A 16,383-nucleotide genomic window follows, 5' to 3' on the forward strand; every position below is an offset into this window, starting at 1 on the left:
AAAATTCATGTCATCTCTCATGATGTGTCTAAATCCTCAGGACTGACTGCTCTCTGTTCTTAGCAAATGCCAATCTCCTTAGATTCAGAGGAAGGGTATAACATTCTCCTTTACTTGATGTCTTTAATTATATGGTGGTGTACCACTGGGAAATAGATGTCTTGCCTACAGCTGGACATTGTGCCCAGAAGTGTAAGAATTAACAGCTCTTTAAGTGTTATCCCATTTATTGTCAATGTAAATGTCTCCATCTGTCCTCAAGGAACCTTGTGTTGCAGCTGACTTCTTTCCAGTCAAGGTGACTTTGAGGCCAACCACAGCTTGCCTATTCCACCTAATCTGTGTGAAAAGCTGTGGTTGAACAGCACATCTGTCAGTTACTTGTCTAGGGATGGGAGAGAGACCTTCAGTTAATCTTGGGGCTCCCATAGATAATCCTGGTGTGCTGTCACTAGGTCTTTCCAAATACGTGATGGGAATTCATTTCAGCATTCTTTGCAGATCAAGCTCTGGCAGGGAATGCTCTTTTTAAGATACAGTCCTATTTGACTAACATGAGTATCAGTCTGTCACAGTGTGCAAAGTAAAAAGAGATCCAGAAGAAATGAGTCAAAGGGGGTTTTGGTAGTGTTGGAGATACTGGCACAATATTTCAGGAGTCAGCTGAAATCTGAATACTCTGCTTCTCTGCTTTAGACCTTAACATTAATGATCAAATACTACAGTTGAGTAGGCATGTTTTTATTTGTATATGCTATAGTTAAGGTTTACCTGCATAGGCAGAGCCTAGAAAATTAGGGTGAAATATTTTCCTTTTGTACTCTGTAGTTGGAGTTTTTTGGTCATTTGTCTTCCATTAACTCTTTGTCATGTTTCTGGTTTTTTATTCTTTTTTTTTTTTTTCTTTCTGTTTGGTTGTTGAAGAAGGCCTGGTGAATGAAAGGCAGTGAATGATAATTTTCATTCCTTACAGTCTGGAGGGGTTTTTTTGTTTGCTTGTTTTGCTGCATGAGCCTGCAGTTCCTTCCCACATTACTGTTCTGGTTCTCTTTGTTTCTGAAAACTCTTGGATGCAACCATTGACAGACAGAGGGTCTTAATAGCTGTGTATTTGACTGAACAACCCTTTTAAACCCAAGTGTTTTAGTAAAGTGACCTTCCTGAAGTCTCCTGGTGTCCTGGTTTCAGCTAGGATAGAGTTAATTTTCTTTCTGGTAGCTGGTATAGTGTTATGTCTTGGGTTCAGTATGAGAAGAATGTTGATAACATGCTGATGTTTTCAGTTGTTGCTAAGGAATGTTTATACTAAGTCAAGGATTTTTCAGCTTCTCATGCCCAGCCAGCAAGAAGGCTGGAGGAGCACAAGAAGTTGGGAGGGGACACAGCCAGGACAGCTGACCCAAACTGGCCAGCGGGGTATTCCATACCATGCGATGTCATGCCCAGTATATAAACTGGGGGGAGTTGGCCTGGGAGGGATCGCTGCTTGGGAACTAACTGGGTATCCAGTGGCGAGTGGTGAGCAATAGCATTGTGCATCACTTGTTTTGTATATTCCAATCCTTTTATTATTATTATTGTCATTTTATTATTGTTATTATAATCATTATTAGTTTCTTCCTTTCTGTTCTACTAAACTGTTCTTATCTGAACCCATGAGTTTTACTTTTTTTCTGATTTTCTCCCCCATCCCACTGGGTGTGGGTGTGGGGGGGAAGTGAGTGAGTGAGTGGCTGCAGTTAAACCACAACACCTGGTATTCAAAAAGACACTTTCAGAGTGTACAATTTTATAAGAAATTCAAGTGTACTTCACAGGTTGGCTTTTCTGTTTCTTCTGCAAACTGGACTGGAAATAAGTGGATGGGAGGGGAACAATTTCTTGCACTTTCCTTTATATTAATCGCAGGCACTCCTGGATGATAATGTCTGTGTCACTATCAGTTGACATTTTCATACCTTCATTTTATCTCTTGTTTACTCCAGAGATAGTGCTGGAATTATCTATCTCAATATAAAATGGGGTCAAGTTGCCCCTCCTTCCCAAATCCTACATTTTACATTCTGAAGTAAGCAGCCTTCATCTCTTCCTGTGCAGTATTCCCATACAGAGCTCTGCTCCACTACAGTTCAGTCCTGCTCTGCTGCTTAGTCATTTCCCTCGGGAGAAGGGGAAGACAAGTAAGACTCTTCTGTTTGGATTTTACTGATACATAAAGGCATCTTTGAGAGGTGCCTTTTACATAGCTTACTGCTTCTGAACCCTCTCCTCATCTGTGTGTTTGGTTTTTGTTGGTTTTTTTTTATACTATTGGAATAACAGATCTCAACTTTACATTTGGAGCATTTGTGTTTTAAAGTTTTGTAGCATATGATTTTCCTTGTAAAATTGAAGCTTACTTCTTACCATTCAGATGTTAGTAGGTTTTCTCTTTCTCTTAAAAGATGTCCTTATTTTCCAAGAAAATAAAATTCATGAGGTTTTTGCAGAAACTGTTTGGTAATATTGTAAAACTTGTCTCCGAAATAAGAGAAATTAGAATTGTATTTTTGCGTTACTTTGTATGTCTGTCTTAACTGACTCTAATTAGACCTTTTAAGCTTAGAATACATTTAAAAAACCCCACTGTTATGGAATAGCATTTCCATAGTTTTTCTCAGACAGATTCAAAATTGCTCTTGTACAAAATCTTCCACTTTTTTGTACTTACTTTCTTTTAGTTTTTTTAAATATCCCTGATACCTTACTCTTGACAAAGCACTGATTCTGTGCAATAAAGAGGAATTTTTACAGTGTTTTTCATGCTAAGGTGGAAAGGAAACAGTTATTTTCTGAAACTGTCTTGGAGCTTCATTTTATCAGGTCTCTTCCAAGATCCTCTTCTGAAGTACTGACTGGGAGGTTGCCTGTCATCATTTTTGTTAATGAAGGAAGAACACTTACACTTCTATCAGCAGAAAAAATACACCCTGCAGGTTTCCAGGATTTCAGTCCTTGGGATGCCTGGCTGCCACTGGACCCAATGACTGATGTCTGTGTGGATGGATGGGTGCTAAGCTGGTATCTGGCTTGTCCCTTCTGGATGCCCTGCCCTTGAGAAGGGGCATCTGAGAGACTAATTTTACATCCAGAATGTAATTATAAACTGCTCAGGACTTGATTCACAGCAAATGGGACATTTCTGCCTCAGGGCAGGCAACTAGGGGCAGTGATGACTTCAGGCAGCTTGCCTCCCTCTCAGCTCAGTGTTTGGTGTAACCCTTAGAGCACTGAACTGGGAAGGAGCTGGGGTTTTTTAAAGAGTTTTTTTTGTTGTTTTTTTTTTTTAAACAGACTAGGCCTATTTATGCTACTCAGCCTGACTTACTTGAGCTTAATTACTGCAAGGTGTAAAGCATGTTGTTCTTGACTTTTTGAATGCTGCTTAGTAATGTCTTTGCCAGCGCAGGGTGACTCTCCAAGAGCCTGCGATGGAAACTGCCGGATCTCTAGGATGGAAAACTGCCCTGAACCTGTGGAGTCCTGATGTTGCTGGGTTGACATAGTCTCCCATTCTCTCTCTGCCTTGCTAACCCTGTGATTTATAGTGTGGAGGTTGTGGTGTGCTTTGTGGCCACAGTAAATAGTGATGTGAAGAATGTGCTCCCTGCAGCTTATTCATTCAGCTTCTCTGTCACACAGGAGTCTCTGATAAAGTGTACCAGCCCCAATCATTCATGTGTCAGAGCGGAGGCTTAAGGGTCATCTTGCTTTGGGGATGCTAGTATGGCAAGGCCGTCAAAAATACTTTTTGAAAGCTGCCGTAGCATTGTGCTTTCTTGTGCAGCTGGTTTTGCTCCATTGGAATTGCTTCAGGGGTGATGCATGGGGGCATAGATAGGAAGAAGGAAGAGTGGTGTTAACATCCCACCTAAGAATAAAAAACTAAATAGTGTATTCTGTTCAAGAACTGCAGAAATGGTGATGTTAGAATTCTGAAAGGCACTGTAAAAGTGTAAAGTAGCTGTGAATTGACATCACACTTTCTCATCAGGTACCTTCCCTTTTTGATGTTGTCCACAGAAATTTCTTCAGTGTAGGCAACAGTTTTTACTCTTATGCCTCTTCACTTTGTGCATGAGGAACACTTTAAAAACAAAGCCCACTTTCTATTATAGTGGAGTAAGAGTAGATTGCTTATGAACAGTCTCTTTCAATTTTTAACTCCATTTTGCTTTATTATTTGTTTTTTCTGATAACTGTGCTTCTGATTTTCTTCCAGCTTGGTTCGCTAGTGGCAGGCAGCAGTTTCAGGGGTTTTGTGGGGTGGCTTATAGCTGGGCGCTTCCTAGTCTCGGGCATCAGGATTCAGATCTTGCTTCTGCTCTGTACTCACCTGACTCTTAACTGCTTTGAAAATATGTGCAGGTGAGTCTAGATTATTATAGGAAAGACAGAAACATTTCATTTGGTGTGTGGTTTTCAGAGGGGTCTTGATTGCTGTTTCCTTTAGGATTGATATACAATGTCTTGTCTCCTTTATTTATATATCAACCCTCCCTTGATTCTAAGTTGTAGCATTTGGAGTTGCAAAAAATATATTTTCAGCTTCATATCCTTTTGAAAAATGTTACTAAAGAACACTTGTTATTACCAGGGGAAAGAATTTCATAGTGTGCTAGAAGCAAATCTTGGGTTGTCACTTTAGATACCGACACTTTATATTCCACCAAACATAATTATTCATGTTTCTACAAAGTGCCTATAGATCTTGGTTGTTGTACATGGGATACAAAATGGTGGATTTTCCTACTTCATCTGTTGGTTTACAGGTGTGTAATACAGCACAGCGTTTGGCTTTCTTTTAAAAAGAAATGACTAAAAAGCAGATGATCAAACAGGAGGATAAAAAGATAACTTTAGTCACTTAGCAAGAATTCTCTAGTGTGTCTGTCACTTCAGAGCTGTAGATCTTCACCAAGCCATGTCAGTTCATGCTCACTGCTTGCTTAATGCATGAACACAGGGTGCTGACCTGCTGAAATGTCATGTTTTCTCCAAACGAAAGTGGTTGGTGGTAGACTTCTTTCACCAACTGCAAGTCTTACGATGCAGAAGAAATAATACCTTGAGATAACCTCAGAATGATGTTCACTATAGACTACATCATAACCACTGGATAAAAGTCTCACTTTGTTTATTGCTTGTCCTAGAATGAGTCTGTCAGAACAGAAAGGAACTGGTACTTCATTGAATTCCCCTGCCTTGTAGTGCTGCTGAGAGCATTGAATTTCCTTCTGTGTTCTTTCAGCCTTATCTGAGACATAGAACTCGGGACCCTGCTGAGGTGATCCTCCCCCCTGCGCCTGCACTGTGGTTGTGTTTGTCTTGCAGGAATGAGGATTGCGTGTATTTGAGAGAGATTCAGAAGTAGTTGGCATCCTTACAGGTATACAGACTAGAAAAAAGATAAAAAAGAATTCTGGCAGAGGTTGCAAAATAGCTTTGTGGGTGCCTCCCCCCCCCCCCCAAAAAAAAAAAAAACCAAACCAAACCCAAAAGGAATCTTCATGTAACACATCAGCAGAAGCCTGATGCCGGTTGGGATGGTTATTATTTGCCTAAAATGAAGCATGTCACATAGCGTTTTATATTATATCTTAAACCAGAAAGAATCCTCTTATTACGAATGGAGTGGAGCAGGGTAAATCTGACTCCCCAGCTAACTTGCCACTTACCGAACTCTTCTACCCACAAAAATCTGCATGGAACATTAAGGAAGCAAGTTAAGGAAGCACGCAAGGAAAAAGCGTGCCCTGCAGCCAGGGACCAGGGGGAGTCCTTGGAAATCTTTGCCTAATTGTTTTGTTTATGAAACTCTGTAGAGGGTTTCCAGTGGGTTTCCTAATGAACTGGTTTGTTGTTGAGACTTACGGCAATGCTGGTAATTACACTAGAAACAGGGGGTCAAGACTCATCTTCTTTCCCACAAGCTTTCAACTACCAACCATTAAACACACAAACTATGCATTTTAGGTTTTTTCCTTCTTCTCAAAGTTTAACTCCTCATTTACTTGCAGAGTACCTGCCACTCATCTTTCAGGCATATACTTGCAATTTGTGTGCCTTTGTCCCTTATGAAACCTTAGCTGTCTGAGAGCATTGCTGTAGAAGGTCTGAGTGGAAATGTAGCTTTAGGCTGAGTGGAAGGAAAATTAAACTGGAGCCCAAACTAGTTTGTTCTGTCATATTGGATGAGTAATAACTAGATCCCAAGTAACATGTCTGTAATATGATAACAAATTGGATAGCTGTTTAAGAGTATTATACTGGGAGGACTTTGTGTTTCTCCCAAAAGCTGAAACTGTACTTTGTCCTGGAAATTTATGGAGAGAAGCTTAGGAGTGTTGTCTGCGTTAGCAATATGTGTTCCTGTAATACACAGCAAGAATTTCTTAGCTGCCTTTTGAAAGTAACCATCTTTCTTTCCCAGTAACTTGCTTTTAGGCTTCATTGTTATGAAAAAGCAGATACAAAAACTTTAAGAAAAGATTTTGGTCTGACATTTAATCATTTAATGGTGGTATAATAGCCGAAAGAACTTCCAACTTCGAGTGTTGGGTTTTCTTGTATTTAAATTTCCATTAAGGCAAAGTGGGAGGCTTACTGAGTCTTAAATAACTGTGCAGTGGGCCCTGATTTCATGTAAGTGTGAGGGGGTTTTCCATAAGAACCAGAGGTGCCAATTTAAATATATCATTTTGGTGACTTATTTCTACATAAGGAGAAGGGTTATTTTACTTTAACTTTGTACACTATGGAACAGATGGGGTTCAGTTTAGTGTTAATAGCTGGGAAGTGAGGGAAATATCCTTACAAAAATGACGCTGAAGGTTGAGGTTGAATGAGGCTGCATTTTTCCATGTATCATTTGATTTTATTGCTTCAAGGAGACAGTCTCTTTATTTGACTGTTATTTTATATAGACTTCTTAGTGTTTTTATTTTAAAAAAATATTGCAAATAAGATAACGGTTACACATTCAGTAGCCACAAATTTCCCACTATCAGTCTTTGAGTTATAATTGATGAGACAGGGTTCCTGGTGTGGTCAGATATTTTACCACAGTCTCCAAATTCGAGTAGCAGATAATAAAATAGTAAGTAGGAGAAGAATGTTGGTTTTCTGTGTTTGAAAAGTGCTTCACTATGCATTTCCTTATAGTATTTTTGCATGTGCTTAGATTGCAAGTTGCCATTGCATGTTCTTATCCTGTGTGGCTAAAAAAGTTATTAGCTTATGAAAAAGGAGAGATGAGGCTAGGAAAATCCTTCAGAAGGTGGAACAAATCAAGTTCCTGCAGATTTGGTGAATATGGAAGCTCCTCTTGTCTTGTTGCTGGTTTGGGTCTTGAATCCCCTGTAACTGAAGGCAAAGAGCTAACCCTAAAACTGTTTTGATTTTTGTTTTGTTTTGTTTTTTTTTTTCCACCCGCATTTTCAGGACTTGCAGTCGGTCCTTGGAGATCCCAGTTATGAATATTCTGTTGTTTATTCTGTTGTTTGATCTGTTGCTCTGACTGCCTTGCTGTTCCCGAGCAGTTTGCTGTGGTGGTCTGGCTTCCAAATGGGGAATGACAGAGGAGAGACGGGAAGATATTTGATTAGATCTCAGGGTTCCTTAAATTTTTCTCCTGTCATTTTGACATGACAGGCATATCCTTCATGTTGCCATTTAGTCATGGTCTGTGCTTTGCGTGACCATATCGCTCTTAAATCTTTCACGGGTCTACTGGTATGTAGGAGTTCTGTGAATACCTGAATCGGAGCTTTGTGGTTCAGTTTTGACTCACATAAAGGAAACGAGGTTTTATATCTCTCCTTAGTGGTAGTGTTTAAGTGTAGACGTGTTCTTTTTTTGTTGTTGTTTTGTTTTGTTTCTATAAAGTTTAATCGTAAAGGAATATGAAAGTGTTAGAATTTGAGGGGGGAAATGGAATATGGAAGGATATGTTCTGCAGAGATTGGGGTAGGGAGAGACAGAGGTGGGGGGTGTAGGCATAGTATCTCTTAGGAAATACATGTGTTTATGACCACAATTAAATACTTTGAAAGAAATATAACTCTGTGTATATGGAAGGGGATGCAGTACATGGAAAGGGGTATCATTGACAGGGAAACACAAGCTTGCTATTCTTGTCCTGCTCTAATGGAATAAAGCAGGTAATTAATTGCAAAGAAAATTTCTTGCCCTTCTCTACCCACAGTTTCCTCCTCTAATCTCCCCTGTTCTCCTCCCTCTCCCACTCCTTAGGCACACACGCACATTCTCTATGGCAGTTGTGTTGGAAGCATGTGCTGTATTAAGCAGGATCTCCCTGCTGGGTCTGAGGAAAGGGTATGGAAAAATACCCTGGCCATTATGGGAATGTGAATGTGGCACAACTGCAGCAGCTGAGGAAATATAGCTGTATGGTCCGGAAGAAGCCACAAAGGAAACAGACTTTGTAAATTATTCATGCTTGCTAGTGTGAAAGCAATAAAATTAAATTAAAATTGAAATATAAACATACATCATGTTAGATTTGTGTAAAGAAAGGAACTTGGCTACTGCAGGGTTCTGGTGTTGCGGTACACTGGAGATTGCAGCCCACAGTGTCATTTATCTGAATAGCAGTCTGAATAGCATCCACATAGCTCAGTATGGGGTTTCTCAATAATCTGTGTATACTTTACATTTTTGTGAGACTCTTAAGCTGGCGGTGGTTGGAGACCATACTGGAGACCTTTAGACCTGTCTGACTCGGGATTTGCTCTGCTTGATTTGAAGGAATTGACATATGTGTGCTGCAGCATGTTGGTTCCAGGTTAGGATCAGAAAATGGACTGTTCCCCTTTTAAGCCATTTTTCATACTTTGTAAAGGCAGAGGAGGTCAATCTCCATAGCTCATTGATGATGTGTGCTGTGGGGTGCTCTTCTGTATTCCTCTTTGTAGCAGTGCACAGGTGCTTTTAAAATTTCTTCAGGAAAAGTGATTGAAAATCTGCTCAATACAAATCCCTTAAGCCAGTATTGATGGAGGTGCCGGTGAGAAGCTTCTGCCTGGCCAGGAATTTGAAGCATGGGTACCATCTGTGTTCCTGCTATTCTTTGGCCAAATTGCATTTCCAGCCTTTCTGTCCCTCACTATTTTTCATTAAATGAATTGAATTTTCCTGAAAGTACCTGTCCATAAATACTCCTTCCCACTCAGCACACTCAGGTTATTACTGCTTTCCCAGTCAGAGCAGCAGAAGGTAGCCAGCGGTCTTTGCAAAAAGAAAAACAGGAGTTGGGAGGGAGGTGAGATAGCCGAGAACTGTACAGAAAAATTCTCTTCTCTCAGTGGCTTCTTAACTGTGGCCATAAATCTTTTAATAATTGTAGTGAAAAATGAAAGAAGAAAGGGGGGGAAGCAAGTCTAATTTCATGCATTTCTGTTAAGAGAAAGGATAGAACAGTTTTGCAAAGGTGTGGAGGAAGGGTGAAAAAAAAGTCCTGCAAAGTGGCTATAATTACCTCATCCTCAGCTTGGAAAGCAATTCAGTGCAAGTGCATACCAAGCAAAGCTTTGCATCTTAGAGCAGAATTAGAAGGGGGCTCAACTTTTCACCACAACAGCAAAGCTGTAGTTGCAGCCCCCATGAGGCAAGCCGGTGTTGCTGTGTCCTTTTCAAACCAGTACCTTCTCTTGAGTAAAAAGTTTATAAAGACGAGATGCTCATTCAGTTTGGTATCTGTGTCCTGGGTGAGAATCCCCTTGCTAGACTTAGTCTGTTAATTCTGTGTTTCATCAGAGCAAACAGATATCCAAGTAAGTAACACCTGTAAGTAGTCCTTGTGTAGGCTTATACAATGGCAAGGGTGTAATTCCAGAGGTTAGAATTAGCGTATGCTAGTTGAAATTAATAATGCACGTTTACTTTGACTTTGGCATATGTGGTTTAGATGCAGAATGTAGTTATTGTTGTAACCTTTTTTATTTCTCTACAGTCTTGTGAAGGATTTATGTGCAACATCATGATGTATAATTATGAAGTTTAACTGCCTTGTTCACTAGTTTAGTCTTTTTTTCCTTTAAGGCTTTCTTCAGTTATGAAGTGATATTAATAATCTCTTTTCAGCCTGAGAAACTCTGCAAGAGGCTGGCTAATGGAGGGAATGTAGGTTTGAGATCAGGCTCAGACCTGGACTACATTGGCCAAAGTTATTGCTGTCTAATGACTGTAACACAGTAGATGAGTAGTATACTGGGTATCAGTCACCAGAACGTTTTAGCTTGGTTGGTGGGTTTAAAGGGAGCAGAAAATTCTTGGGAACAGAGTCTTCAACTAGCCTCAGAGTGTGGCAGCTTGTGCTGTCTCTGATTTTGCCAAGGGCGGGTAGAGTCAATGCTTTCCATTAAGCTAAAATATCCATTTATACGCCAGTGCAATTCCTAGCATTGACCCACCATAGGCCTTACAGACAAAACAGGTAGAGTGTTAGTTTGTCTCTGGAGAAAGGCAAACTCAGCTGATGAAAAAAGAAAGTGTTCCTCTGATCTAACATGGTGTTGGTGTCTGGATATCTCTTGCAGTGTACTTGCCGCAAAGACATGGTGAAGATTTCCATGGATGTCTTTGTGAGGGTTCTGCAACCAGAACGTTACGATTTATGGAAACAAGGAAAAGACATTGCTGTCCTGGACCATATGAAACCCACGGCTCTGACTAGCCCGGAACTAGATGCCTGGAACGAGACTAAAGCAGAGTTGAAGGCTAAATTGCTTCGCAGGTAAAGAGAAAAAAAAAACCAAAAACCCAAAAAACAAAAGAGAAAAGAGTTGTGTCTGAGCACTGTGTTTTGATTTTAATTACTAAGATTTTAAATGCTATAATTCTTAGTTGAGGATAGTTCAAACTGTTTTTTTTTTTAAATTCCTCTTGTAATTTTTCTTGGGTAATGTGTTCCCTCATTGTTCTGTTTCCTTTAAATGTTGTAGAAGCACATGTTTTCTGAAACTAGGATGCTGTGTGCCCCCTCGCATCTCATCTCTTATTCTGGAAGACAAAAAATCTATAGTAAACATTTATAGCTTCACTTATCAGAAAGCAGGAGGAAAAAAACCCCCATCAATTGCAAAAAGGATTTTATGCATGCCTTTCTGTGCTTCCTTTGATCTCTGTGTTAATTTTCTACAAGTTTGTGGGTTTTGTGTGTTACAGCATGCTTGAATTGAAAATTTGGCATGCTAACCTTTTACTGTTGGAATCTTGCTTTATAGGATAGGAGATGAGGAAGAGGACAACAAACACCGGTATGTGACTTCCCTCATCAACTTAAATGACTTCATTCTTTTTCCTGTCAAGCTTCTTAAAACAGTAATTCTGAAAGTGTTTTCCTTTTTCAGTTAGTTTTTTCATGTCTGCTTCCTTGAAAGAGCACAGAAAATCTTTGGGCATCGAGGTTTCTCAGACTTCACCTTGGTTTTGTGTGGTTTTCCGAGATCTCCTCTTGTATCACTAGAGAACCTCAGCTATGTCATGCTAGTTTTGGTTTTCCATTCTTGAGTGGGCAGTTAATCTACTGAATTAGTAGTGATGTGTAATGATTAACCAGCTGTGGATAAAGTGAACTGGTCACCAAAGCAGATAGTTAATAAAACACTGCTGCTGTCTCAGAAAGTGGAACTGAACTAGAATGTTTTATACATGGGCTGCCAGTTGGGAGAACTTTCCTTCCTCATCAAGCTTGCTTGAAGAATGAGACCCTATATTCTAGGAAATTGAATTATCATAGGGCTTTAAAGTACTTGGATGTAAAGTGTGTGCCCTTCCATATGCTCCCTTACCCTTCTTTTTTACATCATACTCATTCCTGCTCTGCCTGTTACCCAAAGTGCTTGCAGTGTAGCACACAAGCTTACTTCTTTCTGCTCTTATCTAGTATTTTTTGAGTTTCTGGTGTGAGTGTTGGCAGTCTCTGGAAATTGTACCACTTCATCCAGATGTAATATTCTGCTTGTAATTTCAGTTCCAATATCATTTCCTTGAAATCCAGGAAAAAAGCTTTAAATAGACTTCAGGTTTCTGAAGCCATCTTTGGTAGGGACTTTGAGTAACAGTTTAAAAACCATTGACTTAAAAATTTGATGATAGCTGATTTATTTAGGCATTCTAGCAAAGAAAAGGTAACATACTAGTAAGTGTGTCTCTTTCTCTAGCACTGGTGTTTGCTGTCTCCCAGGAGTTAGTTTTCAGTCACCCAGCATTGCTTTGGACTGGTGGTCTCGTGTCTTGCCTTCTCTATGTGAAATGATTTGTCCATTATTTTACAAATGCTGAAATGGGAACGTGTGTTCCCCACTAAATCCATGCTCCAAAAGACAATAAATACAGTATTTGGGAGATAACTGACCTCTGCAGTGTTGCTCTACTCCAGAGGTTATATTTCTAAAATGTTTTCAGCTCTTCCTTCTATAGGGAGCTTCAGGAAAAGCAGTGTAGTCTGAGAGTCAGAAGTTGGGATTTATGCTCTATGGACAATGACTGTCTGAACTCCAGTGGGTCCCTGCATCTTTTTCTTCTGCATCTGGAAATTTGGAATCTCTTTACTGCCTATGGCTATTAAGGGTTACTTAGATATCTGTAATGTTTGCACAGTGTAAGGTACTATATGAACACCAAGGATTATTTTCCCTCTTTGAGCCTATTGCTTAGCAGAGAAGCCTGTCTCTTAGCCTGAGCCTATTGCAAAAGATCCGGGTACTTTTTTTCCTTATCTATTCATTGTTTCCTAGATTATTTCAGTATTATCCTGAAGCAGTTTTGAAGCTGTTGAATACTGCTTAGCAGTAGTCTCTCTCCTATGCTTATGTCTTGGAAAGACATACTTTTACTTGAAGACTGACTTTTCTCAGCAGGATGGACTTTACTGAAAAAATGGGATTCACCTCTGTCCAAACCTCTTCACAGTTGTATCTGCTTAATTTAAGTCGCTTTTTGGTCTGTTCTTCAAAGAGTATAAATGCTGCTTTTTTGCCAGCTCTCTTGGAAAATGTAGCTTTTAAACTCTGCAGAGATACACCTTACTTCTTCTCTTAAGGTCGCTCATGCTTAGTTACCTTGAAAAACTCAACTTTGTTTACTTTATGGCTTCAGTGAGAGACTGTTTTAGTCTAGTCCACAAAAAGCCCATGCGAATTATGCCAGATACAGAACATCTTCACTTGAAATGTACAGCCTTCAACTTGTATTTCTGGAAGCGCAGTTTCTTTAAATAATGTGCTTTCTGCCTCTCTTCATTATTCCACAACTTCAGAATGAGAAGAGCACTGGAAAAAGATCTTTTTGATCTACTGTGAGTATAGAGCTTTGTGATTTAATTTTTGCCTGGCATTTCTACACCGCCGGAATAAAACACACACTTTACTAAAACCAGCTTGTAACACTTGATTCTACTCTGATGCTTTCTTCACCAACTATGGAAGGTTCCAGCGTCAATGGAAAAGTCCTACAGGTTTATCTTCTCCTTCCACCTTGCCTTTCCCCCACAGAGAAGGTGGTGGGTTCTTAGAATGTGGGTGAAGAGAAAAGTCCATCCTTCTGGGTTCAGCTGTGTGTTCCTGCTAATGAATGTCATGCAGGTGTGAAGTTAACATCTATACTTGGGGGGCTACCATATGGTTAGAGTCTAGCAATTATAAATTACTGTGCATATGGATCAACTTTCTTTTCTATTAGTCATTCATCTCAGGTTGAATTTTTTTCTTCCTTCGTTGTTGGTTACCTGATTAAGGGCTCTTAACTCCATTGTACTCCAAATCTAATTAGCAGCTGAGTTTCTGGGCTCTGAGGATGGAAAGCTGAATTTCAGCTTTGCTACAGTTTTGGGCCTATGAATGCAGTGTGATTGCATTTTACAGTTTGTTACATGATCGTAGATGCAAAGCCATATGGAAGAGGCTGCTTTCAAAAAAAAAAAAGTGCCTACATGCTAAAAATGGTGTAAAAATTGCAGGTCTCTGAATTGTTCTCTTTTGAAAAAGAGAACTTGTTAGGGTTAAACCCAATGTTCAAGGAGCTACTTGATAGAGCCTGTAAATAAATTTTACTGGGTCTGTCTGGGATGGAGTTAACATTTTTCATAGTAGCACACGGGCTTGTGTTTGGGATTTGTGGCTACAGCAATGCTGATAAGGCAGTGATGTTTTGACTACTGCTGACGGGTGCTTGCACAGTGTCAAGGCTTTATTTTTCTCCCACTCTGCTTCCTGCCTGGTGAGTAGACTGAGGGTGGGCAAGAGCTTGGGAGGGAACATAGCTGGGACAGCTGACCCAAAGTGGCCAAAGGGATATTTTACACCGTAAAATGTTATGCTGAGCAATAAAAACCTGGGGCAGAGAAGGAAGAAGGGGGGATTGGCTTCCAAGGTGGCCGTTGTTTGGAGACTGGCTGGGCATTGGTCTGCCTGTGGGAGATGGTGAGTGGATTTCCTTTGCTTATTTCTTTTTATTCTTTCCTTCACCTTTTAAACTGTCTTTGTCTCGACCTACAAGTTTTCTGGCTCTTGTTCTTCCTGTTTTCCTTCCCTGTCCCACTTGAGTGGTGGGGAGCGAGTTGAGCGTCTGTGTGGATGTTTGGCTCCTAATACGGTTCCTAACTAAAAGACATTATCCAGACTTTTGCATTTGTCTTTGCATTGCGGCTACTGTAATCTCTTTGTGGTGTTGACTCTTTAGAAAGAGGAGCATTGCTATTGGCTTGTTAGTATTAGCCTGATCATATTAATACGCACTTTTTTTAGACTTCTTCATAGGCGTTGGACCTTGTGAATTATACTACTGAAAAATCATAGACTGCCTATTGATTATGCTATAAGCATTCATTATACTGTGTTTTTAGCAACTGGCAGTTCTGGTTAATGTTTCAGAGCTGGAAGATGATGCTTTGCAGACTTCCAGCAGTTTGCCAAAGGGAAGCATGTACAGAATGAAATGAAATGATGGAATGGAGGCAGATGATGAAAGAAAGATTTATAACAAGTTTTCATCTATATTTTGAAATACAGGCAAAATAGATTTAAAATACAATTAAAATAATTTTAACTGCAGCTTGTGAACTTACATTAGTAATGGTGGGGAAAAGCTCTTCAAGAAACCCGAACAATTAATGGCTGCTGTGAATGGATCTTAAATGTTGAGTTATGCAAGGTTCATCTGTTTCCTTTCAGATATCTGTTTTGCCCTGTAGCTATTGTTAGCTACCTTGTGTTTTCTCTCCAAAGATGATCCTTTTGTTTTGTATTCAGCTTTTTAAGTCAGTGATCGTTTTATATATTGAAGGCTGTTCTTTTATGTCGAATCACGTTTCTGTACTTCTAGGTCTCACAGAAAAAGAAGTCAACCCAGAAGACATAAAACAGAGGATCAGAAGTCACTTGGGGATGTCATGGCTATTGAAACTGCCTTGGAAGATGTGAAAGTAAAAGAGGAACTGAAAAGAGGGACGGATCTAGAGGAAGAGGAGAGAAGCAAAGTGATTGAGGGAGAAGGTGAGGCCCCTGCTCGCTGATGGCAGATCACTTCAGTGAAGAACTAGGGCAAGCTATCTCTCTAAAACACATTTGTAAATAACTTGTCTGCTGTTGTTTATTTCTGTTGAAATATCAGTAGAGTCTTTCCTAATATTAAATCTATGCTCACTGAAATACACCATCATTTACAGCAGCAATTGATTTTTCCCTCTCTTTAAGGATTCAGTCCAAATAGCTTTCTTGGCAGGGCTTGAAAATTCTGCCCAAACTATTACAGGTTTGTAAAAATATATATTAGGGGAGGAATATTTTAAAATATTTCATAGAGGAACAAATAAATATATTTTGTGTCCTACTCTGAAAAGGAATGATTTGTGCACTCCCTTGTGCAATTAATCTTTCCCCTTTTCCTCCATTCCTCCCCATTTCTTACAGACACTGTGAATAAAGTCAGCCTTAGGTTTTTGTGGGATCCGCAGCTGCTGCATGAGTCCAAGTTGCAGGTTTGGTTTTCTTCAAGTCTAGCTGTAGAAGGGAAGCTTTTCAGCTTTCTTTGCATGGCTGAAGTTAATACCAGTCCATTATGACTCCCAGTCCTTTATGATTTCTTCTGCATGTGGTTAGTCCAAAGGCCTGACCTCAGCCGTCTTGCTGGAGGCTCTTTTTGTGATGGTTTTTTTTTCTTGGCTGTGTATGAAAGGTTGCAATTCTTGCTGGGAGTAAGCTGCTTTTTTTCCCCCTGATGTGTGTGGTTAAGTAGTTGATGTGTCTGATGCCACCTCTCTTTGAGGCGCTCTCCAGCATTTCATAAACACTAGTGAATTCATTTTCTTATATTGTATATATC

The 16,383-nt window shown here is 39.8% G+C and overlaps 1 protein-coding gene across 3 annotated transcripts in view; it reads left to right on the forward strand.

Annotated features, from left to right (window-relative positions):
* KDM4B (lysine demethylase 4B) overlaps nt 1-16,383 on the forward strand; it is a 94,763-nt gene that overhangs the window by 48,848 nt on the left and 29,532 nt on the right. For 2 of the 3 annotated variants that reach the window (XM_069790288.1, XM_069790289.1), the window contains exons 9-11: nt 10,599-10,795; nt 11,286-11,318; nt 15,385-15,554. In XM_069790288.1, coding sequence (XP_069646389.1) covers nt 10,599-10,795; nt 11,286-11,318; nt 15,385-15,554 — 400 coding nt within the window. The remainder of the gene's footprint in view (nt 1-10,598; nt 10,796-11,285; nt 11,319-15,384; nt 15,555-16,383) is intronic. The other variant, XM_069790290.1, reaches the window with a different exon arrangement.

The sequence above is a fragment of the Haliaeetus albicilla genome, chromosome 8 (genome assembly GCF_947461875.1).
Source record: "Haliaeetus albicilla chromosome 8, bHalAlb1.1, whole genome shotgun sequence".
Taxonomy (NCBI): domain Eukaryota; kingdom Metazoa; phylum Chordata; class Aves; order Accipitriformes; family Accipitridae; genus Haliaeetus; species Haliaeetus albicilla.